General features: G+C 30.7%; 2 protein-coding genes and 1 pseudogene across 3 annotated transcripts; 2 read left to right on the plus strand and 1 right to left on the minus strand.

Annotated features, from left to right (window-relative positions):
• The first annotated feature begins 7 nt into the window (after window positions 1-7).
• LOC106756988 (ABC transporter B family member 4-like) lies at window positions 8-3220 on the plus strand. The gene is made up of 6 exons (XM_022779352.1): window positions 8-203; window positions 290-815; window positions 917-1190; window positions 1474-2333; window positions 2431-2680; window positions 2772-3220. Exons 1-6 carry the CDS (start codon window positions 76-78, stop codon window positions 2786-2788), a joined length of 2055 nt encoding a protein of 684 aa, XP_022635073.1. The 5' UTR covers window positions 8-75; the 3' UTR covers window positions 2789-3220.
• A 2429-nt stretch (window positions 3221-5649) lies between these two features.
• On the minus strand, window positions 5650-7125 carry LOC106756989 (annotated as a pseudogene).
• Window positions 7126-11425: 4300 nt separating this feature from the next.
• Window positions 11426-15039, plus strand: LOC106756760 (probable polygalacturonase). 2 transcript variants are annotated; one of them, XM_014639324.2, is made up of 7 exons: window positions 11426-11812; window positions 12294-12608; window positions 12959-13079; window positions 13157-13331; window positions 13476-13546; window positions 13848-14522; window positions 14624-15039. In XM_014639324.2, the coding sequence occupies exons 1-7, from the start codon at window positions 11795-11797 to the stop codon at window positions 14644-14646; spliced, it is 1398 nt and encodes a 465-aa protein (XP_014494810.1). In that variant the 5' UTR covers window positions 11426-11794; the 3' UTR covers window positions 14647-15039. The 2 variants fall into 2 exon arrangements, with proteins under 2 accessions (XP_014494810.1, XP_014494811.1); XM_014639325.2 differs by having other exon boundaries at window positions 11427-11812; window positions 14627-15039.
• Window positions 15040-24192: the final 9153 nt, after the last annotated feature.

Here is a 24192-nt window from a genome sequence, read left to right on the forward strand (position 1 = left end):
ACTTACAAGAAATTTCTTGCTGACGCTTATAAATCAGGAGTTCATGAAGGTTTAGTAAGTGGAGTGGGTTTCGGCATGGTTTTGTTCGTTATGTTCTGCGGTTATGGTTTGTCTGTATGGTTTGGCGCAAAGATGATAATGGAAAGAGGATATGGTGCTGGTGCGGTGGTCAATGTGTTTGTTGCTGTGTTAAATGCTTCCNTGTAAGTAGATTCACCNTTATATATTATATTTTCATGCATACCTTAACTCATTTGCGTAAAATTTCATAATGGTATATATGTCCTAGGTCTCTGGGTCAGGCATCTCCTTCTATGAACGCTTTTGCTGAAGGTCAAGCAGCAGCTTATAAAATGTTTCAGACAATTGAGAGAAAGCCAATGATAGATGCTTATGACCCAAATGGAAAAAACCTAGAGGATATTCATGGTGAAATCCATTTGAGGAATGTTTATTTCAGCTATCCAGCCAGACCTGAGGAGTTGATATTCAATGGATTCTCTCTTCATATAGCTAGTGGCACTACGGCAGCTTTAGTAGGACAAAGTGGAAGTGGGAAATCTGCAGTTATCAGTTTAATTGAAAGATTCTACGATCCACAGGCTGGTGAAGTTCTTATTGATGGCACTAATGTGAAAGAATTAGAGCTCAGGTGGATCAGAGGAAAAATTGGCCTTGTCAGTCAGGAGCCAGTGTTATTTGCATCTAGCATTAAGGATAATATTGCGTATGGAAAAGATGGANCAACACTTGAAGAGATAAGANGTGCAGCTGAACTTGCAAATGCTGCTAAATTCATTGACAAACTGCCACAGGTTTTAGATTCTAGCCATTTCTGCTATTTCAAAGTTATTTTATGATCTATGATCCTGCAAATTGATATGTTACATTTACCTTTTTTACCTTTTTGGTTCAGGGATTGGACACAATGGTTGGTGAGAATGGAACTCAATTATCCGGTGGACAGAAGCAGCGCATTGCCATTGCCAGAGCAATCCTAAAAGATCCAAGAATTTTACTTTTAGATGAAGCAACAAGTGCACTTGACGCAGAGTCAGAAAGAATAGTGCAAGAAGCTCTAGACAGGATCATGGTCAACANAACTACTGTCATTGTCGCACATCNCCTGAGCACGGTGAGAAAGGCTGATATGATTGCAGTAATTCATAGAGGGAAAATGGTTGAAAAAGGTACGAAACATGTCTAGGCAAGACTTGGTTTCTTTCACTGAAAAATTGTTTCTGCCTTTCTGAATCTCTCTTTAGTTTTTAATATCTTATTATTGATATTATCACCATATATATGAAACAAAGTAGTAACTACTANANGGATGATTATAGAAGAAATATAAGNAATCCTTTAGTATCAAGACCGATCCTAGAACATGACCAAGCTGCAGATAGAAATTGGGTTTTAAATTATCACACTTTTGTTTTTCTGTATTTCTCGCTATAATTTGTGTTTATTAATCAGGAAGNCACGAAGAATTAACCAAAGATCCTGAGGGAGCATACTCTCAACTGATACGTTTACAAGAAGGAAACCAGGCATCAGAAGAAACAAGAGACAGCCAAAACAAGAGGGAAATTTCCTCAGAATCCTTTAAAAAGTTGAGTCAAAGGCTGTCATTTCGAAGATCAGGGTCATCTCTGGGTAACAGAAGCCGCCACTCTTTTTCTGTTTCATTTGGTTTGCCTACAGCAATTAGCATCCCTGATCCTGACCTTGAAAACTCACAGCCTCGAGAAAAATCGCCAGAAATTTCACTCTGGCGCCTTGTGTCCCTCGATAAGTCAGAGATCCCAGTGCTTCTGATTGGATGTGTAGCTGCAATAGCAAATTGTGTTATATATCCAATATTTGGCGTATTGCTCTCCAGAATTATCAAAACATTTTTTAAACCTTTTCCAGAGATGAAAAGTGATTCCAAGTTTTGGGCACTCATGTTTGTGATCCTTGGAATTGCATCTTTAATAGCAATTCCAGCCAGAAGTTACTTTTTCTCTGTGGCGGGCAGTAAGTTAATCCGACGAATCAGGCTCATTTGTTTTGAGAAGGTGATAAACATGGAAGTTGGGTGGTTTGATGAGCCTGAGAACTCGAGTGGTGCAATTGGTGCAAGGCTCTCAGCAGATGCTGCATCGGTGCGAGCCCTTGTTGGTGATGCTCTAGAACTATTGGTTCAAAATATAGCGACAGCATTGACAGGTTTGATTATTGCTTTCGTTGCGAGCTGGCAATTGGCGTTTATTGTTCTTGTTTNGGTTCCCCTTGTTGGAATGAATGGCTATATCCAAATGAAATTCATGAAGGGATCCAGCACAGATGCAAAGGTGAAGTAATTCTCCATGTTTATACAATGCCACCTAAATAACTACTTTATTTAGATTTTGTAACTGAGTCNAAGTATTGTATTGTAAATTTANGCAGATGATGTATGAGGAAGCAAGCCAAGTTGCTAATGATGCAGTTGGAAGCATACGAACAGTAGCTTCTTTCTGTGCAGAGGAGAAAGTTATGGAACTATACAGGAAAAAATGTGAAGGTCCCATGAAAGCAGGGATTCGACAAGGTTTGATAAGTGGAACAAGTTATGGTCTTTCATTTTTCTTGTTCTTCAGTGTCTATGCAACCAATTTCTATGCCGGAGCCAGACTTGTGGAAGCTGGCAAGGCATCATTCACAGATGTTTTTCTGGTACTAACAACTTTTTCACACTTGTCCAACATTAATTGAGGAGATGTTACATTTTCTTCTTGAAATATGTTGCAGGTTTTCTTTGCTTTAACTATGTCATCTGTTGGAATTTCCCAATCAAGCTCCCTCGCTCCTGATTCTAACAAAGCCAAGATAGCAACTGTTTCCATATTTAGAATAATTGACAGGAAATCGAAGATAGACCCTAGTGATGAAGTTGGTAGCAGACTGGATAGTGTAAAAGGAGAAATACATATTCGTCATGTAAGCTTTAGGTATCCAGATATACAAATTTTTTGAGACTTAAACTTGACCATCCATTCGGGAAAGGTAAAGTTTAATGGATGGTCAAGTTTAATGATACTATTTGTTTGTTGTTATGTTAAACTCAATTTGGCTTCACCAAGCATATGAAAATACCAATGAGATATCAAGGAGGAGGTTCATCGGAGAGACACAATACCAATGAGATATGGTCCAATCATATAAGAGATTGACACCACTCTGTATCCAAAACCTTAAGACAATGAGTTAATGGGTCTTTTATTTTTATATAATGCTCTACTTTTTCATTTCTATCCGACGTGAGACTTGAACTCATACTTGCATTCCCAACAAAGGCAACAGATGGGACTTGTAAGCCAAGAGCCAGTCTTGTTCAATGCCACCATCCGTGACAATGTCGCATATGGAAAGGAAGGCAATGCTAATGAAGCAGAAGTCATAACCGCTGCCAAATTGGCCAATGCACATGGCTTTATTTCAAAAGATCCCTTTATCTTTCTTTTGATGGTATAAATCAAAACTTTGAAAGATATTCCAAATTAAACAATTTAAAATACTAATTAATGGTACATGATAGACAATGTGCCCATTATTTATTTAGTTCCGAGGCATGGTTGTCAATAAAAAATATGGAAAAAAAATACACTTCTTATAACGAATAATATTAATAATGATGAAGTGAATAGTGTTAATTTGTAAAACACTTATATATCAGATTAAGTTTTAACAACGACCTTATTATAGTTATATATTCAATTATTTGCTACTTAAAAAGTATATCAACATCGATAAAATAATTATATTTAGTCTATTGTTATGGGTCAATTTTAGTTTTCTTTTTTCATATTATTTTGTTTGACTTAATGATTGTTTATCTCTAAGAAAAAAAAATCATTTACGTAATTTCTTTTTTAGTCATGTATAAAGGAATTAAGTTACTTTAATTTAGAGAAAAATATATTTTGACACATAAATTTTTTATATTCATAAGTTGTTATTTATTTTTTATTTTTTTCTTTCTTAAAAAAATATAAAAAATTTTTTTAGAATATTTTATCTTTATATTATGTATCAAATAAATATAAAAGTGTATTACTTTACCATTATTCTAATTTGAAATATGCTTGTTTAAGTCGTTGTGATTTTAATTTTTATATTGTTAAAAACATTATATGTAAAACTTCATTTTTAAAATACAAAACTATTGTTTTAGAAAATAGAAACGCATAACTCATCTTTATTTAGGAACTCATTCATTTTCATATTTGTCTTTATTAGATATTGTGTGTTCACTGTGAATAACCTTTTGAGTCTATTTGATTAATTTGGTCATTTGAGTAAATAAAATTTCCAACTCCTTTTGATTCCAATATTGTACTTATATTGCATGTAAACTTTTACGGGTTCTATATGTTCTTGGAGTCGTTGATGCAACTCTTTGCTAATTTGTGGTTCATTAGGTCTAGTTTGATCGTTTTTATGTTGTCTCTAGGGTAAGTTTGAACATTCATAAGTTCAAAGGCGATTTTTGGGTTTAGAATTGTCTTGAATGACTTAAAAGGTGAGGAAAGCTAAACTTTTAGCCATTACATGTGATTTCATTTTAATTGATTGACTATGCATTTATATTGTGATTTATAGCCTAAGAGGTAATCATTGCTTCAAAATACGTTGACTGTAGTGTATATAAAATTGGTTGGATATGAAAGTTTTAAAATTAGGTATATACACCCTTTAAATATGGAATTGTGAAATTGTTTTCTTTTGATGAATTAGTTTTTAAATTTTATACTGGGGTGTTATTGAACTCTATAAAGCATGAATTGAACTTTTGGGTTGGTTTGGTGTTGTTAAATTGTATAAGTCGAGCTTCCGCATCGTATAGACTCATTGGGCGAGCAAACATCTTGTTGAGCGAGGGTAAAAAATAATAATTTTGGCAGAGAGGTTTTCTTGCTAGACTAGTTGGATTTTCCAACTCTAAGTCATATTGGGAAAATTATGATTGTTAACCATTAGATTTAGTTCAAGTTTTTGCAAAAGGTCCTAGACATATATATTTTTTGTTTTGACAATTGAGATCTTCGATTGAAGATCTATAGTTGGAGTAGTTTTTTATGTAAGGTTCATGTAGTTTAGGTTGTTGACAACTTCACCTCTATTACTTGTTTGATGTATAACTTTTTCTAAAATTACCCAATTGGATTGATTCTTTTTGCATTGCATTTCTGATTCAGCCATCTTTAATTAGAATATAAAAAAAAAAGTTTTGCACATGCTACAATTTTATTTCTAAAAACTCATAGTTTGTACCTAAACTGTGAAATTGTCATTTTGTATCTTTAAATATTTGTGAGATATGCAAATTAATGTGGGATTCATTAAACTCGTATGAAACATTTGGGCTATGTAGAGTCTGTATAATGTGTGTGTGCGTGTGTCAACATCCAATTTCGTCCGGGTAACTAAATAATAGTTCTTGTTTTTATTTTTGTCTTGTTTTTACTTTTTTTTATTTTGTTTTATTATTTTTAATTTTTGTTTTACTATTGGTATTTGATTTAGTTTTTTTTATTTGATTTTATTTTCTATATTATTTTTGAAAAAAAAAGAGAAAACGAAAAAAGAAAAAAAAAGAAAACAATAAAAGAAAAGAAGAAGAAAAAAAAGAAGAAAATAATTAAAAAGAAAAGTAAAACGTGGCAAGAGACAACGTGTGTGGTGTGAGGAGACAATGTGTGTTGTAACGCCCTGGCAACTTACAGGGACTGTTGACTGCCCCCACACATCAACACGAGGCTTTCCAGTGTGCTTTGTCCTCACTCGTACACTTTTCGGGGAAACTTCCTAGAAGGTCACTCATCCCTAAATTGCTCCAGGCTAAGCACGCTTAACCATGGAGTTCTTATGGGTTAGGCTACTCATATCAACAACAACATTCTTATTGACGGTAATGTTGCAGAGATCACAAAGTTTCTCCACCTTGTTCCCTGCGAAGCAAAAACACATATTGTTAACACATTGGCAATAGATCGAAATCAGAAGTCGGAGGAGATGGATAAATAGATAGGACGTGTACTAGTCAATCTAAGAGGTCTGAGATCCCACAAGACAAGATGGTTCTCCGTTCCACCGGTGATGAGACTATACCCTTTCCCCATCAAGAACTTACCGAGCGCAGCGGTGTTGGCCTTCACCTGCTTAGCGTAGGCCTTGAACCCAAACATCACGACCTGTTTCAGCGCCACGACGAGGGCCCTAATATGCTGGTTGTGAGGACCACCCTGGAGGGAAGGGAAAATGGCGAAGTTGATTTTGTCCTTGAATTCATAAACGACGTTCTCCGGCTACCCCTTCTTGGGCGGCTTCGGACCCTTCCAGTAGAAGATCATGTCCGCCCTTGGACCGCGCAAGCTCTTATGCGTCGTGGTGATGACAATGTCGCAATATTCGAAAGGGTTGTTCGCTTCCTACGTGGCCTCAAGGCCACTAAGGTGTGCCATGTCGCAGAAGAGTAGTGCTCCGCACATGTCCGCAATTACCCGAAAGCGTTTTTAGTCCCAGTCGCGAGGGTAGGCGCTTCCCCCGCAGATTATCATCTTGGGCCTGAAGTCCAACGCCTTTTCCTCCAATCGATCGTAGTCGATGAACCCCCTGGTAGAGTTCACCTTGTACGGGAGGCTCTCGAAGTATATTGAGGTGGCAGAGATCTTCTTCCCGTCGAGGTGTAATACCCGTAGGTGAGGTGACCGCCAGAGGGCATCCAGCCCTATGATACGGTCATGGGGGTTCAACACCGCCGTGTACGCGACGAAGTTGGCCGGGGAGCCCGAGTAGGGCTGCACATTGACCCCCACGATTGGACATCGAGGTGGAAAGCAGTGAGGGCGCGTGAGCGACACAAGTTTTCGATCTCGCCAATGAACTCATTGTTGCCGTAGTAGCGATTTCCCGGCATGCCTTCTGAGTATTTGTTGGTGAGGGCGCTCCTAGGGCCTCGATCACCACAAAGGAGGTGAAATTCTCCGATGTGATCAGCTCGATTCCGCGACACTAGTGATGCTTCTCCTTTTCTATCAGGTCATGGATTTCGGGACCCACAGTCACCAAAGGCACATTCCCCCATACGCTCACAGGATCCATGATTGTTGAAAATTAACGAAGAATGTCAGTGAGTGAGCGAAGAAGGAGAAGAAAGTGTTGTGTTGGTTGAGTCCGGGTGAAAGTGTGTTTTTAAAAGGTAAGAACGAGTGTGAATGAACAATTATAGCCTGTGTATAAATGAATAATAAAACATATATGTCCATATTATAAAAAACATAATTGAGAAACTAGGGTTTCTAGATAATTTAATTACATTGAATAATATATAATTTTTCTTTTATATATATATATATATATATATATATATATATATATATATATATATATATATATATATATATTAAAAAATATATTTTTCATTGTACTCTAAAATATATGATGACAACTATAAATATTATGTGATTCAAAATAAAATTTATTTTAATAATTCTTTTTTATTTCTGATAAAGATTTTATTTAATTTACCCAAATCAATTTACTTCATTTTCAAAGTATATTATTTCATTTTACACTAATCACTTTCTTTAATGATAAATACAAATTCTTTACTAATGTGAACGTACATGTGCATCTTAACAAATCAGTTTAGAAATTAGTATATTTTAAAAAATTAACTTATAAATTGTAGTTATATTTTGGGTTTACTTAAAAATATTTTAGATGATTATTTTTTTCATATTTGATTTAGATGAAGAAATAAAAAACATTTTATATCACTAATATATTATAATATATTAAATTTCTCATAATTCATATCTTATAACAAATATTTTATATAAGTTTTCTAATATAATATAGAGTATATATACTCGTAAGTTAATTTGTAAGATTTTTATTAGATAAATTTATGAAATCACTTATGTGAGGATTAAAAAAAGTGTATATATATATATATATATATATATATATATATATATATATATATATATAAAATAAAAAATATATCAAGACAATTTTTATATTTATTGATACCTTAAAATTATCACAAAAACCTTTTTTTTTTTAATTTTGAAATTTAAACAAATATTATAAAAATTCTTTAAATTTTAAACCATCAGGGTTAAATTAACAGTTTCTAATTTAGTAAATTTTTCAAAACTTAAATTTCAAAACCATTATGATTTTTCTTTAGATGTTGAGATAGAATAGTTTAACTGAATTATACTCCATTCTTCTAAAAGCACATATTTCAAATTTAATAATTTAAATGAATTAAAATAATAAAAATAACTTTTTGAAAGGTTAACTTGAATATTATTTTATACAAGGTTAGTTGGGGTTAAATAGTTAAATTAAAATTAGTAATTTAAAATATTTTCTTTAACACTTTTAATTTTAATTACTATTAATTAATTTATTTAATCATGATTTATAACTCAAATATTTAGTTTAACTATAGATTTACTTATATATAATTTTTTAAAATCTTATATATGTAAAAAGATGATTTTATTCATCACACATAATAGTTGTCATAATTTTTGTAATTCATCGAAAGATATGGATCATCTGTACTTCTGTGACCTGATATGATATTTCTTCAAGAAAATACTATTTTCATACGACAAGGTTTCTGTAATATAGGACAACAATTTCCCCTTAGATACGACAAGATTTTCCCTTTGTCGTTCAGTGTAAAAATACGACAACAATTAAGTTAAAATACACCGCTTCGATAACAATTAGGTTACAATATGCCATTTCGTGATGTAACCTTACAATGATAATAATACCATACATTGTTATATCATTGGATGATTCAAAAGGTATCACACAGATAAATTAACCTAATAAAAAAATGTTTGTTTGTTTGATACTTTATGCAGAAATATTAAAATAATAAAATTTAACACGGGTGGATAAAAACATCAAAATAATCAAACTAAACATTTAAATGATAAAAGTCATTGATTAATAAAAAGAGGAAAAAAATAATTTAATCAAATTTAAATTATGTTTAAGTGGATTGTTGAAATAATTTAATTATTTTTTGGGATCTTACAGAAGTTTAAATTTTATATTTTAAACAAATTTTAGACATTAAATTGTCTAGGTTGTTTTTAAAGCACAAATTTGAATAAGTTGACATGGTTTATTGTAATCCTTACTTATTATAATCCTAAGTCTTATTCTTATTCTATCATGATTTTAAGATATCTAATTATATATGTTGCAAAAACTCAGGCATTGGATTTCAGACATGATTGTAATATGTCGGGTTTTGGTTAATTTTGTCATTAATAAGAGTAACAACACATGTAATGTGTATCTCATTCAAATCTTAAGTAACAACTTACGCAAAGCACAAACACTATACTAAGACTAATGATGTTACACAAAACATGTTGAGTACTAGTGTATTTTTTTATTTTTTTTTATACGGAGAAGGCAGGTTCTTGTAAATAATATTAAATACATTAGTTATGCTACCATGCAACAAGTGTAATCTTGTTCAATTCTACATTCTGAGTTTAGCATAAAAGATAAATTAACTCCACTATTATTAAAAAATCCATTATATTGTATCCACAATTTACTTAATTTTAAGGAATTAAATATTACAAACAATTATTAAAAGATTATTCTAAATAAAGTTTTGGTTAATTTTTCAACTATATAAACATCTTATATTAATAATGAAACTGTAACTTTGTTGTCATTTAATTATATTGTTCTAAGATAAAGGAATAAAAATACATTAAACAACAAGGATGGGACCAATTATAAAGTAGTATTTTAACAATGCATATGTTGGCATTATGATAATTGTCTTCTAACATTAAAAACTATTTTAGTCAACTGTCTAGAAAATGTTAACATTTAATTAATGGAAAATAAGATGTAAAAGGAAGACTTTATTGTGATTCAGTGAGGAAGATATTTTTAGATTTAGATTGAATGAATGTATGTTTGTGAATTGTTTGATGAGTTATTTATTATCATTATTATTAGTGAGTAACAGTTTGCTTGTTGTGTGATATCATGTCAATTAGATAGGGTTTGATTTATTTAGCATAGGATACCTGACTTTGGAAACCTTAACTTTTCACATGCCAGAGAGTGAAAACTTAGGTCTTTGTGTCTCTGATATTGTCTGTTCTAGGAACCTGTCTCCTTCTTTTTAGACATATATATTTTTAATACATTCATCAATATGTATAGTTGGTTGAAGAAATTTTCTTTATTTTTCTTACCTTTTTAAGATTATTTATTTGGAGGAAGAAGGTCAAGGTTAGTAGTTGTTACCTTGTGTGAAGCTCAAAGTTGTATCACAAACTAAATAATTAAATAAATGAGAAGTAACTAAATAAATAAATAAATGAGAAGATGAGATGCATCCTATGACTAGACAACAGCTCTAATAAATTTGTTTGTTCTCCAAGGAAATCTTTTTGCATATCCTTTTCTTTCCTCAAGTTGGTCCAATCATGTTACAAAGTTCAATTTTTACTTTAATAATTTTATTTTAAAAATTGACACTTTTATTGGAATAATTATTTCTTTTATACTTTCAACTAATAACAACTTTAATATAACATCATTAATTTGAAAATTGAAATAGTTGGTTTTTTTTTTCATTAACCTTGTAAGATATATTAACCTTGAAGATGGGATTTACTTGAAATTTGAATTAAAAATAATTTGTATATTTTATTATATAGTTCAGTTACATAAAAACAGAAGAAGAAAGCACAATCTACAGAAATAGTATTACATAAAGATGGAATATAATTATTATTACCATTATATATTGGGTCTGTTTTGTATTATTACCATTATTACTAATTATTATTATAATTATTATTATTTTTATTTTGGTGAAATTAATATGTATGATTATGCTACAAGGTTTGTGGTTCCATGACATTGACAGCAGCAACACTTCCCCATGTTCAAACACACACTGGTTTTGCTTTTTATGGTTAAAAAATTGTCCCCTCTCATTCTTCCTTTCCTTTGCTTTCATCCTTCAGGTACACATTTTACCATCAGCCTTCATTTCTTTGTCACAAAATCACAAACTTGGAAAAGATAGAATAACTAAATTAACCACTTTTTAGTGTTTTATACTTATTATTATTGTGTTGACTGGTACAAGAAACATAGAACAGAAGAAATGATTAGCAGTATGAAGTGGTTAAAGGTAAAACATAGTAAATATGATTAAAAATGTTTGACCGGAGTTTAAGAAATTGGAACAGTAAAGTGAAGCTAGAAGACTACATGCAAAGCTAAATTATGAGGAAAGCTGTTACCTTAGCAGTTGGCGCTGTCTGAAGTTGTCTGTGTCTGTGTGTTTTGCAAGTCACTGTCTCCTCTTTAGAAATAGAACTTGCAATACAAAAGCAAAATAAGATACCACTCCTGTGATATGAGTTCATCACCATTTGAGTTTCTCTTTCTTCCCCCTTCTGGAGAGAGAGTTTGGAGGACTTGAAGAAGCGTAGGGTGGGGGGGGTCCTACTGCTTATTGTTTGGAGGGCAGTAACAGTCCCTGTCAATGATTTTTACTTGGGTGGTGACTCTCATTTCAATGACCCACCCAATCAATATCACACTTGCTTATTGCTGGGGTGGGGATTTTAATCAATGAACCAAACCTCCTCCTCTTCACATTTTCTCATTTCACCCTTTCTTTTCTCTCTCGGTCTTTTTCATCACTCCCAGTTACACTTCGAACATAAAGGGAAACCTGGATCTCACTAATATGAGCACACCTTCAACAGTAAGTTCTCTATCATTACTTCTTTCCACACTTCCCCATCTCACTTTCATCTCCTCACAAACTTAATACTGGATGGAGTAAGATCTACAGCTCAAATCTTTTTCACACACACTGCTTTGATCATCCACCGTTCATCTTGTTTTTATAGTTTCTGCCACTTCGCCACTGGAAAGCTTGGCGGTGATTGATTTTTCACTTTTCCTTGCTCTTTCTGTGTTTAATTTAAATTTCAGCTATTAACTGTGGAGAAAATGTAGCTGATGATCTGAGGATATTTTCAACTCCTCCAAGTTCAATTGTGTGTTGCTGTTTCTAGATCCTACCCGAATTTCATAATTGTTTTGGTCTTCTCAGTTAAGGCTGAAGAAGCATGCGAATTGCTGCTGTTGTTAATGGTTTTAATAAAATTGATGAAATGGGAAAGTTTCTCGCACTCTCACTGGTAGCACTTGGTAACTGATGGTGAATGTTTCTCTTGCAGCGCGTGGAAGTGCTTCTGGTACTTGCATTGCTCAGTTGTAGCCCGGGAATAGTGTGGAGCAACACACTTTGCCAACAGACAAACGACCAAGTTCGACCTCACAGCGTCAGCATCACCGAATTTGGTGCAGTTGGTGATGGAGTCACTCTCAACACAAAAGCATTTCAAAATGCCATCTTCTACCTGAATTCCTTTGCTGACAAAGGTGGAGCCAAGCTTTTTGTCCCGGCTGGTCGATGGTTAACCGGTAGTTTTGATCTCATCAGTCATCTGACTTTGTGGTTGGACAAGGATGCAGTAATTCTCGGATCAACGGTAAGTCACTCTCTGTAAATGATGCAAGACAAAAAAGGAAGTTTAATTTAACTGCTTAGCTGGCTTGCCTCAGTTTTTTTTTTCTCTCCAAAGCATAAGATCCCTTTGAGCATAGTTTTCTTATTCTTACTTGGCAGTGGCATGGTCTAGTAATTAATTTGCCATACAATGCAGGACTTGTATTTTAACTTATAAAAAATTCGGCTTTTGTTGAATTTTAAACTCCGGGTTGGAGTCTTAGAAACTTGATGTTGTAATGTTTTCAGACATTCAACGATAAACTTCTCTATAACTCATGCATAAAGTGATTTGTAGTTCCAATTTTCACATGCATGTCCCATTTGTTACAGAATCCTGAAGATTGGCCAGTTGTTGATCCTCTACCGTCGTATGGAAGAGGAAGAGAGTTGCCAGGTAGAAGGCATAAAAGCCTCGTTTATGGGCGCAATTTGACTGATGTGATAATAACAGGTTAGTAGCATTCAACACAATTATTATAGTCTGAATACATAAATTGGTATGTTGATATTGTCAGTGTATCAATGAAGGTAATAATGGGACTATCGATGGTCAAGGGAGTATCTGGTGGAGCATGTTTAGGAACAATACTCTGGATTATACACGTCCCCATTTGATAGAATTGATAAACTCAACAGGGGTCCTCATTTCAAATTTAACCTTGTTGAATTCTCCATTTTGGACAGTCCATCCTGTGTATTGCAGGTTTGTCCTCCACTGAAGGATTGAGTTTGTATCTTATTCCTCGTTTTCCATAGTTCAAGTACTTTCATTGCATATTTAAAACTGCGCAATAGTGGAGCTTTCATGATTAGGGGCAGATTTGAGACTGTTTTTCTGGATGAACAGCCATGTTACAGTTCAGAAAGTGGCGATCTTTGCTCCTCTTGATTCTCCAAATACCGATGGGATTGATCCGGGTAAACTTTCTCCTTTAGTCTGGCATGCTATACTATTCTGTAATTGACTATTACCAAATCTTCTACTTTAATTTTTATAAAAATATCCATTGTTTGACGCTGTCTTGGTGTGGTATCAAGCTTTTGTCATAAAATGTTTCGTAGAAAAACTCACTTGAGCTTAAATGAAGGCATACTATCTAAATTTATATGCAATTGTACATCATACCTATAAACAATGCTTACATCCTCACAAGTCACAATTATTTTCTTTTAGAAGATTTAGTAGATTCTCACAGACATACCTTTAAAATGTGTCCAGATTCTTCTGACAACGTTTGCATTGAGGACTGTTACATAAGCACTGGTGATGATCTCATTGCAATCAAGAGCGGGTGGGATGAGTATGGCATTGCGTACAGTCGCCCGTGCACAAACATTGTCATCCACAGGCTTGTTGGTAAAACTCAAACGAGTGCAGGGATTGCAATAGGAAGTGAGATGTCTGGTGGTGTATCTGAAGTTCATGTAGAAGATGTTCAATTCTACGATTCAAATACTGCAATCAGAATAAAGACTTCTCCTGGAAGGGGTGGTTATGTCAGAAACATCTATGTCTCAAATGTGACCTTGACTAATGTAGATATTGCTATTAGATTCACTGGTTTATATGGGGAACATCCAGATGATGCTTATGATCCAAATGCTCTGCCTGTAATAGAAAAGATTACAATCAAGGATGTGGTGGGGGAGAATATCAAAACTGCAGGTCTTATAGAGGGTATAGAAGGTGACAATTTTGTCAACGTTTGCCTATCAAACATTGTCCTTAATGTGAGCTCAAACTATCCATGGAACTGCTCCTATGTTAAAGGATATTCCGACTTGGTTCTGCCAGAAGCTTGTGAGCCTCTCAAAGAAAGGATTTTTCCTGAGCATTGTTCAGATTGTTACTATATGTCAAATCAAATTCAGAGTTCGAAAAGCCAAAATAGAGGTGCTTGGTTTATGTCTTGGTAAATTGTGGAGTTTATAGCAGCAATATTGTGCTACTAAAGCTCACTTTATAGCTGAAATTTGATTGGTGCATTTTTTCAGCAGGGCAAAGAAACTTCAGGTGACATAAGAGAGGTTGTGTAGAGTTGCCGAACTGTGATTTTGCATCTTGAGAAAGTTACCGAGAAATGATTGCTTTTTGTAGCTTGTGTGCAGTGACAAATAATTGAGTGGTTTATCAGAAATAGGAAGTTGGATGATTTCATCATGTCATGCTTTCTCTAGCTATGGCTTTGGAAAGAAAATTACAAAGTTTTGTGTTTAAGTTTATTCTAAGGGAAAGAGTGTTTTTTGCTGTTGATAGAGGTGAGATGTGGTTACTCTGACATAGTTCCCTTTTGCCAAAAATGTGATCCCACGTAGGAGATTTTGCAGTTGTACTAGACAGGTGTTTGGTAGTTTTACATCTCTTTTGTTTGAATAAGGAATCCAATAAATAAACTTCCTACTAAGGTAAATTTACTCAATTAAATCCATCTCCTTCTGCACTCACATCAACAATCTTATTATTTGTTGGTTTACTTTCATTTCTCTTTTAGGCTGCTACATAATAATCTCCAGATTGTACCTGGAAAGAAAAATAAGAACATCAAAGTGCAGATACAATAAAAAAAACAGTTTTTTATTCCTCTGGAAAATAAAGCAAAAACATGAGTAATAAGGTGAGGCCTTTGCCTATCAACTTATGGTAGAGGTATAAAGCTCAAGTTCACAAGTTATAGCCTTTACTAAGGAAATAGTATGATTGTCTTAATAGGAGAATACAATTTTTTGACTTAACTAGGCTTAAATGTCTAAATAAAGAATAACATGTGCTTTTAACAATCTTCCTACAACCTTATAAGATCAAATCTAAAAGGAAAACATTTAATGTCTTGAAAATATAAAACATATTTAAATACTTACAAAATACAAAAGGAGAGGATTACCATGAAGGTATTACAGAGGGATTTAGAATTATTGTTAAATATACTAATTATATCCCTTATTTACCGATTATATAAAAATAAGGAAAGTGAAATTTGAACTTTGATAAAGTTATTGTCAGTTAAAAAATATTGGGTTTCAAAATTATTTTAATGAAAAAATATTTTTAAGCTGATCCCACATTAGACATGCATTTCATTAATAATATGGTTGATAATTAGGTGTTGGGGAAAAAAATTCTTCTTTCTTTTCACAAATTGTAAGTAAAACCTTCTCTTTCTTGATAAGGGAGAGTGTCTAGTATATCAATTTTTTTTTAAATCAGATAATTCATAACTAATAATTCATATTAGATAAATAATATTAAAAGTATCCAGATGTTGACAACTAATATAAATTTTATAATATAATATGTAATCCATATGAATTTATCATGAATTCTAAATTTTTTAATAATTTTTTCACTTAAACTTCATATTTATCTTAACATTTATATCACATTTTTTTCAACAATATGTTATTTATTTTTATTCCTCTTAATCATTATCGTAAAAAAAAATTATAACAAACAGTCAAACGAATCTTTCTACTGTAAAATTCTTACTATCGTTAATTATGTTCTCATGAAAAAAAAAATTATGATAGATTGATCACTATTGTGATTGTTATAAACCACAACGATGTTGTTCAGTGTCATTAAATAAACGAATTACATAAAAATAATTAAAATTTGGAATAATATTATCTTAGACAAACCTATATCATGACGATTTGTGCCATATACTTCGTGAAAGTAGTACATATAATGAGGATTTATGTCATAACCATTGTGAAAGTTGGTTTTTTTTTTAAATAACCTATTTACGATTTCATTTTACCAAAATCTATCAAAAGTTTTCAAAATACACTACATTCAAATAGGTATAACTATCTAATCTTTGAATAAAGTTCTTAAACATTTAAAATTACTAAACCAAATCTAACAAATCAATTCTAAATTCTTATATCTAGAAAGAAAATAATTTACTCTCGTTTTCTGAACATAGGATTCTGTTTTTGAATCCATTGGTTGTTCATCAACAAAATTCTATAAAAAGTAAATTGAAGTTAAAATTATAACATATGAGGATTACAAATATATTGGGTCTGCTCAATTAGAGAATGTTACAACAAGGAATCATACATAATTAGAAATTTTTAAATCGAATGACAAGTTTTCAATTAAACTATTAAAACATGTTTACTTATAATCCACTCAACTACCTATTATGATTCAAAGAAGTCTACGTTTATGACTTTTTAAGACGAGTTTGCTTCCATTTCTCATGGTTGGATGGTGGGGATGAAGGTTGAAATGGATGGTGGACACGATACTTGTTATACTACAAACTGCCTAATATACTTGCTGAAAAAATTGATTGCATTGGAGAATCAACAAAACCAAGTTTTGAAATTTTTGTTATGCTCTATCAATACCAATTTTTTTTATTGTCTTGGATTTTAAATTTTGGCTATGTCCTTGTGTTATTTAATATATACAAACTTGTCTTAATTTTCTTTCCACATGTACACCTCTTTAGGACTTTTCCATTCTTTTAGATAGTGTCGAAAATTGGCAAGAACTCATACAATTTACTTTTGACATATACTTTAAACAAAACTCAATAACTTGTTTTGCAATGTATCTTTCAGTAATAAAAACTTTTGGACGATATTGATTATTCACATGTTCCTTCAAAATCTTCATATATCATTCTACTGCGTACATCCATCATAGATAAACTAGTCCAAACAATGTGATTTCTCTTACAACATGAACAATAAAATGTACCATGATATAAAAAAACGATAGAGAAAAAACATCTCTAATTGACACAATATAATACCAATATCTTCTTGAACTTCATCTAACTTTTGAGGGTCAATAATTGTGCTACATATGGAATTGAAAAATGAACACAGTCGGGTTGCAATAAGCCTCACATTTTCAAGTAAGATTCAAGAAATATATTGCATTAGAACATGATAGTCATGACTCTTTAAACCAATTAGTTTTAGATCTTGCCTAAATACAAGACTCTTTACATTTGAAGAGTGTCCTTCTAGTAGCTTAACTCCTTTAAGATATTAACATAAACTTGTTTTCTCATTTTTGGCCAAAGTAAAACATGTTGCGAGTAAATAAGTTTCCTTACCAACATCTTTCAGTATTAACTCCTGACTTATATTCATTTCAATCATATCTAAACGAGCATTAAAGTCATCATTCGTTTTCTCTTTTATATTTAGAACTATTTTATTTAAGTTATCACACATTTTCTGTCCAACATGCATTACACTATACAATGTTGCACATCTAACTTGCACCAATACAAATGATAAAAAAAAAATATATTGACCTCTTCTTACATATACAGTGTTACAAGAAAGAAACAATGAACAAAGGGTGGTGGTGCAATGTGCTTTGATAGCGAGAAGACAGGAAAAGAATTGTGCATGTATGGGAAAGTGAAAAGGTAAAACATTTGTAACCATCCTTAACCATTTCACTATGGTTACATCACCAAATTGTCATGATTTCTCCATTCCATAAAATTATAAATCAAAACGTTATTATTTTTTAATCTTCAACAACGGTTTCTAAGAAAATCATTATTTTACTTTTTCAAAAATTTAACTTTGTTGTATTTACGAACATGTCATTGTGTTTCGATTTTATTAGTGCGATGAATATTGTAAATCAACGTAATTAAAGAAATTTTTTGTATTAGTAAATATATGTAGTATATTTCATATGATAACAAAAACCATTATATTTCTATCACAACTTAGTGTTACTAAACATATCAGTATATGTATGGATAAATAATATATAAATTAGATAAAACATCATTTGAAACATACCTAATTTTAACTTCTCTAAACTTATTTAGTCTATAGATGAATTCTAAATATTACATACAAAAATAATTTTGGAATAAAATGATAAACAATACCATTTTTTTTTTCATAAAATTCAATCAATAAACATATATGAAATAAAAAGGATACAGTACATAAATATGCTTCTTATTAAACTATGACACTTCTAAAGAATGCTCACCAAACATTTCAGATACTAAATCTTTGTGAGTATCACGATTTCAGTCCTTGTATGTTTTACCTAAATTAGTTTATCCTCAAACTCTTAGCAACCAAAAACGTAATGTTAGTGAATTTTAACTTAGTTGTACTTTTATTGTTGTCGAAGTAATGAATTACTATTCATTATAATGAGAATAAGAGTTTGGGTATATCAAAGTTCTTAGACTTTTATAAGTGGGTATATATGATTCTGTTGTCTTATTTTAAGTACCATATCATGCATTTATTAACTTTGAATAGTATTGCTGAAATTATAATTGAGATATTGTTTGAAATTAAATCAGTCTCCTTTAGTTATTTGGTATCTCTTACATTATTATCTTTATATAGGACCTTATGTATATAGTTATCTTGTGACAACCTTAGGATACTGTAAAAGTGATCTCTTAGTCTCATAAGTAATCAACATTTGTGTTAAAAAAATAGTATATCTTCAACATATAATATCATTAATATAGTTACATCCACTGAACTTATGATATAAACCGTCATCAACTATATCTATCTCAATCCAAAATAAGTCAATGACTTGATGGAATTTATAAAACTATTGTGTTGATGGTGAATTGTAATGATATTGGCGAAAAACCTATTTGAGATAATAAATTAATTTCTTTGATTTAAACAACGTAGACTTCAATTTTCGACATGTTACCAATTAAAAATGTTATCTTCACATTCCTTTCAAATAGCTATTAGTCAACACTCGATTAGACACCATGTGTTATCCTCATGTTATTCCAATAATTGTTACAATTATTCACGTTCATCGTTATATTAACTCTTCATTATTTATTAATCAAAATCTTAAATTTGATATCTATAACTTCAATCAAACATATGCCATCACTATATTAAAGCTTTCGGGAAAATGTTTATAAGAGAAAAAAAAAAAGAAATTGACATACTCAATAACCATTACTAAACAATGTTTATATAATAAAAATATTATTTGAATCAAACAACTTTACTCATCAGTAATACCATTAATTGGATATATAATTCGGCTTATAATTCTTTTAACCGTGTTAGTTTTATTTATTTAAATGTTGGTTTGAATTTAAATCCTTCTTCATTAATAAGTCTTCGTATTAATGAAGTCAATATATTTTTTTAACATATTAGCAATGAATATTAATTTATGAGAAATGTCTTTTATTTTTAACCAATTTCCTTGTTATATTTTCTTCAAACTTAAATAAATATAAGTGAATTTTTTATTTTTTTTATTTTTCATTTGACACATCTGAAAACAAAGACAAAGAAAAAGAACAATCTCTAATATATGGGTTCATCCTATCTCCCTCAAGATTAAGGAAGATGTGTTGCCTTGACATCGTTCATAAAAAATAATTTTTTAATAAAACAAGATATATATTACATTATTCATTTGTTGTCAAAATAGTAGTTATTAAATTCAAAAAATCAAATTGATATCTTTGAAATAATTATTTAGTAATTTAATACGTCTATAATTATTTCACGCGTTACTCGTGGGGCACATGGCAGCTAAAAAAGTGGCCTAATTCTGACCAAATCCTTTTCGTTTTGGCTGCCTCTATCCTTCAACACACCTATTAATAGAAATTGTTTACTTTGTTTCTATGTATATAATTTTTCTTGCTCCAAATTCCAAACACTTTTCTTTATTCCTCATTTTAAAAATAGCACTATAATCTCAATGGGCCTTGACTCTTTCCAGCTTTCGGGCTAGAGCTATTTACTTTCAGTTCTAACTATTTACACTCCCCTTTTCCTTCTTACACTCCCATGTTTTCTTTTGACCTCATTTTCACCCGTCTACTCCTTGCATACTACACTAACCCCTTTATATTCTACTCTCTCGATTTTGTGAAGATTCAATTAAAGTATTTTGTTTGTCGTCAATTAAATTAAATCATCTTCAATCATTCAATTTTACTACTTATTTTTCTCAAGCATTTGATTTGAAATACCTCTTTAAAAAAAAAAAAAAGATAAATGGCAAGAGTCTTTTGTTCTATCTATTTGGTTTCTAAGACTCAAATGTCGTTGTACGTCTTATTCTGTTTCTCTTGAAGAACAACAGATATTGAAAAAGAAAAGAAAAAAAAGATGCATAATGTATTGGGTCCCGTAATTTGTAGAATTCAGTACAAACCAGCATATTATTTTGTTCTTCTACTTGCTTCCTTTTTGTGTTCAAAATAACTTATTTTTCATATACTTTCTTTTTAATGTTGTTTCATTCAGACATTTATAAAAGAATGTTTGACGATGAAAATATGTTTTGCTAAAATTTTCTATAGTGATTAATTATATAAAAATGGGTAACCATTGTATACAGTAGTGGCTTTTGACCAATCACATGAAAGATCAAAACAATATACTCAAATTTAAATATAATTGTAATGTTTAACTTTTATATAAACTTACTAAAATTCATTTTCTATCAATTCTAAAGTAGCGTGACTGAACTTTTACTTTTCTTATACATATATTACTATCCTTACCTTATACTTAAATAATATGAACAACTATATTAACACTAGCTTTCAGACTTTATTTCTAAAGAAAAAACTTTAAGAACAGTATATCCGACAAGATAGAAAGGTGAGACTACCCTTAAAGGCTCCACCTTTTATTTTACATAAATTAAGGAAAAGACAAAAACTCTCATATTAGAAGATAAATAAATAAAATAAGTGTATATTAATGTGAAATAATTAACGTTTCTTGTGACATATCAGGTTTTAGATAAAGGTATTCTTAGGTTAACATTCAAACATTGATAAAATTTAGACTTGACTTTTGATTGTAAATAAGAAGTGGCAATCTACTTCAATAAAAAAAGTAAACCAGTCAAAAAAAGTGGGACGCATCAAAGGTTGACTCAATTTTGTTTAGATAGATTAAGAAATCAACTGAAAACCATTTTATGATTAATACATGCATCCATCCTAAAAATATATGTATATTAGTTCAGTACTTAAACAGTTCTTAAGCATATATTATAAATATTAGGTAGATTTTGTAATAATTTATTTAATATTTAAAAAAAACATTTTCAAAATAATGATAATTACTAGCAATTTTTAAATTTTTATTGTCCTTGTCTTTGATCTTAAATTTTAAATACATTTCATATTTGTCAACAGAAGAAATATGCATAGAATAATAAACAACAATGCACATTTGACAAGAAAGAAAAAAAAAACTCACAGATTGAAAGCAAAAGAGATAAAGAGGTTTTTGGCTATGATTGTTTAGAAAGAATGAAATTAGATATAATATCTTTATTAATGTAATTTGATGACCAGTGAGTGGAGGAACTTGAACAATAAAAGAAGAAAAGATAAAAATGACGATAAAACACGACTGATGACGAAAAGTTTCTTATCCAAAACCCTTATGATAAGATAATAATGACAAGAAAGAAGGAAAAAGAAAAGGAAAATAATGCCTAAAAGAGAAAAGGAGCAATGAAGAACATAAATAAAGAAAAACGAAAAAAAAAAAAAGTTTTCACATAATGATATTAGATCGGTTATAAATAACCTATCTAATACCCTTTTCTTTACTTATAAAATTATCACAATATTTTGGATTTTATTGATTTCGATACAATCGATTTAATATTATGGTCTAATTGATCTATTTTACGTTAATGCCATATATAAACTAAAATTATATAATAAAAGTAAATTAAATAGAAATAACAAAATATTATAATGAATCAAACTAAATACGTTATTCTATAATGTAAAAAGAACAAATTATCTCAAATATCTTTAAACCATGAAATATTGATATTATGATGTTATCCTTGCAAAGCTTAATCATCACTTTACTTATTTGCTTAAAGATAAAGATGATATGTACCTTTTTTATGTGTTTTTTCCATGAATGTTGAACATTTTATAAGGATATTTCCATCTCAAGAAATAGAAGTACGTCATACCAAAAATTCAATGGTCAATATTCCAAGTAAGACCAATTTAACTATTTGCATAAAGTGAGCGTGACAAATTTTAATATCGTTCCAAAATATTATTTAATTATTTGATATTTTTCGTTGTCTTTTTTATTTTTAACAATGAATTTCAATGAAAGATACTTTAAATGTAAATTAAGTAAAGATAGTTAAATTCTTTTAAACGTTTAAATTAATTAACACGTAAATGATAATCAAATATTGTCATAAAAATATTGTCTAAGTATCCTTATCTATTCTTTAATCTCACTATGAAGAGTGAGGATGAATAAAAGCAATAATTTGAAACTAAAACGAGGGTTTTGGAATAAGAATGAGGTGGTAATGGCAGCAGCATTTACGAGTATGGTGGGAAAGGTAACTATGATATCTAATTGCTGTCTCCAGATCCAATATCTCTGATTTCTATACCTATTTTTAATACTCATAGCTCTTTCTTCCCATTTGCCTTTCTAGTTGACTATTGTCACAAAGTTTTGTAATGTTATCAGACCCACGCATGAATGCATGATATGCTTTCGGGATCTTCAACATGTTCACACTTCTATCAATTAATGGACGTGCATGTTTCCTATGTTTCCAGATGCACACAATAATATTAATAATAAAAAATGTATGGTAGATATCTTTTCGATTAATAAGTGAGACTCACAGGAACGTTGAATAGTACCCTTTTCAATAGATCATCTTATAGATTATTTTTGTCGACCACTTTAACTGATCTTTGCCAATCATTCTAATCAATTTACAAGACTAACTGATTGTATAATAAAAATTAGGTAATAATCATAAATCAATCAATTAATATTGATTAAGGTATAATTAGATGGTGATTAAACAAAAAAAAAAAAAAAACTCATAAGAAATACTATAAATAAAAATTTAAGGTATAATTTCACATACATGCATTACTATATTTAATATTTCTTACTCAATCCTTATCTAACTTAAGAGTCAAAGTGTATTCTATAAGTATCTTTCAAGTGGTATAGATGATTCAAGAGATAAAACTTGAGAATTAGTTGCAGCAAGAGACATCCAACAAGTCTCTAAGGACCAATAGAATAGAGATCACTCAGTCTTTGAAACATAAAACTTTTCTTGTTTCAAAACAATACTATTACATATTAAAATGGATTCATAGTCTTAAATTTTTAAAGTGATTCTTAAATTTAGTTTACTTCAAACCACACTTATTTTAGAACAATATGTTTAAGTGAAGTTCATAAACTATTAAGTTAATGTGTTTAATTTAAGACTATTCATTCAATGTACTTCTTTTAAAACATGTTTTAATGCATTCTTCTTTTAATTCAAGACACATAAAAGAAGAAGGCATTAAAACATGTTTTAAAAGAAGTACAATAGTCTTGAATTAAACACATTAACTTAATAGTCTATGAACTTCACTTAAATATATTGTTCTAAAATAAGTATGGTTTGAAGTAAACTAATTTTAAGAATCACTTTAAAAATTTAAGAAGCAAAGGATTTCGTAGACGTGAAAACTAATTTAAAAAATCACACAGAAGTTAAACTAAAAATGTCAGGTTTATCAAATAAATCA

This window comes from Vigna radiata, chromosome 3 (genome assembly GCF_000741045.1).
Source record: "Vigna radiata var. radiata cultivar VC1973A chromosome 3, Vradiata_ver6, whole genome shotgun sequence".
Lineage (NCBI taxonomy): Eukaryota > Viridiplantae > Streptophyta > Magnoliopsida > Fabales > Fabaceae > Vigna > Vigna radiata.

Bases quoted from the DNA above. Each gene is read 5' to 3' on its own strand.
- LOC106756760 (XM_014639324.2), top strand. The intron at 13,332-13,475 runs GTTTGTCCTCCA...CTGGATGAACAG, and splicing joins GTCCATCCTGTGTATTGCAG to CCATGTTACAGTTCAGAAAG. The intron at 13,547-13,847 runs GTAAACTTTCTC...AAATGTGTCCAG, and splicing joins TACCGATGGGATTGATCCGG to ATTCTTCTGACAACGTTTGC.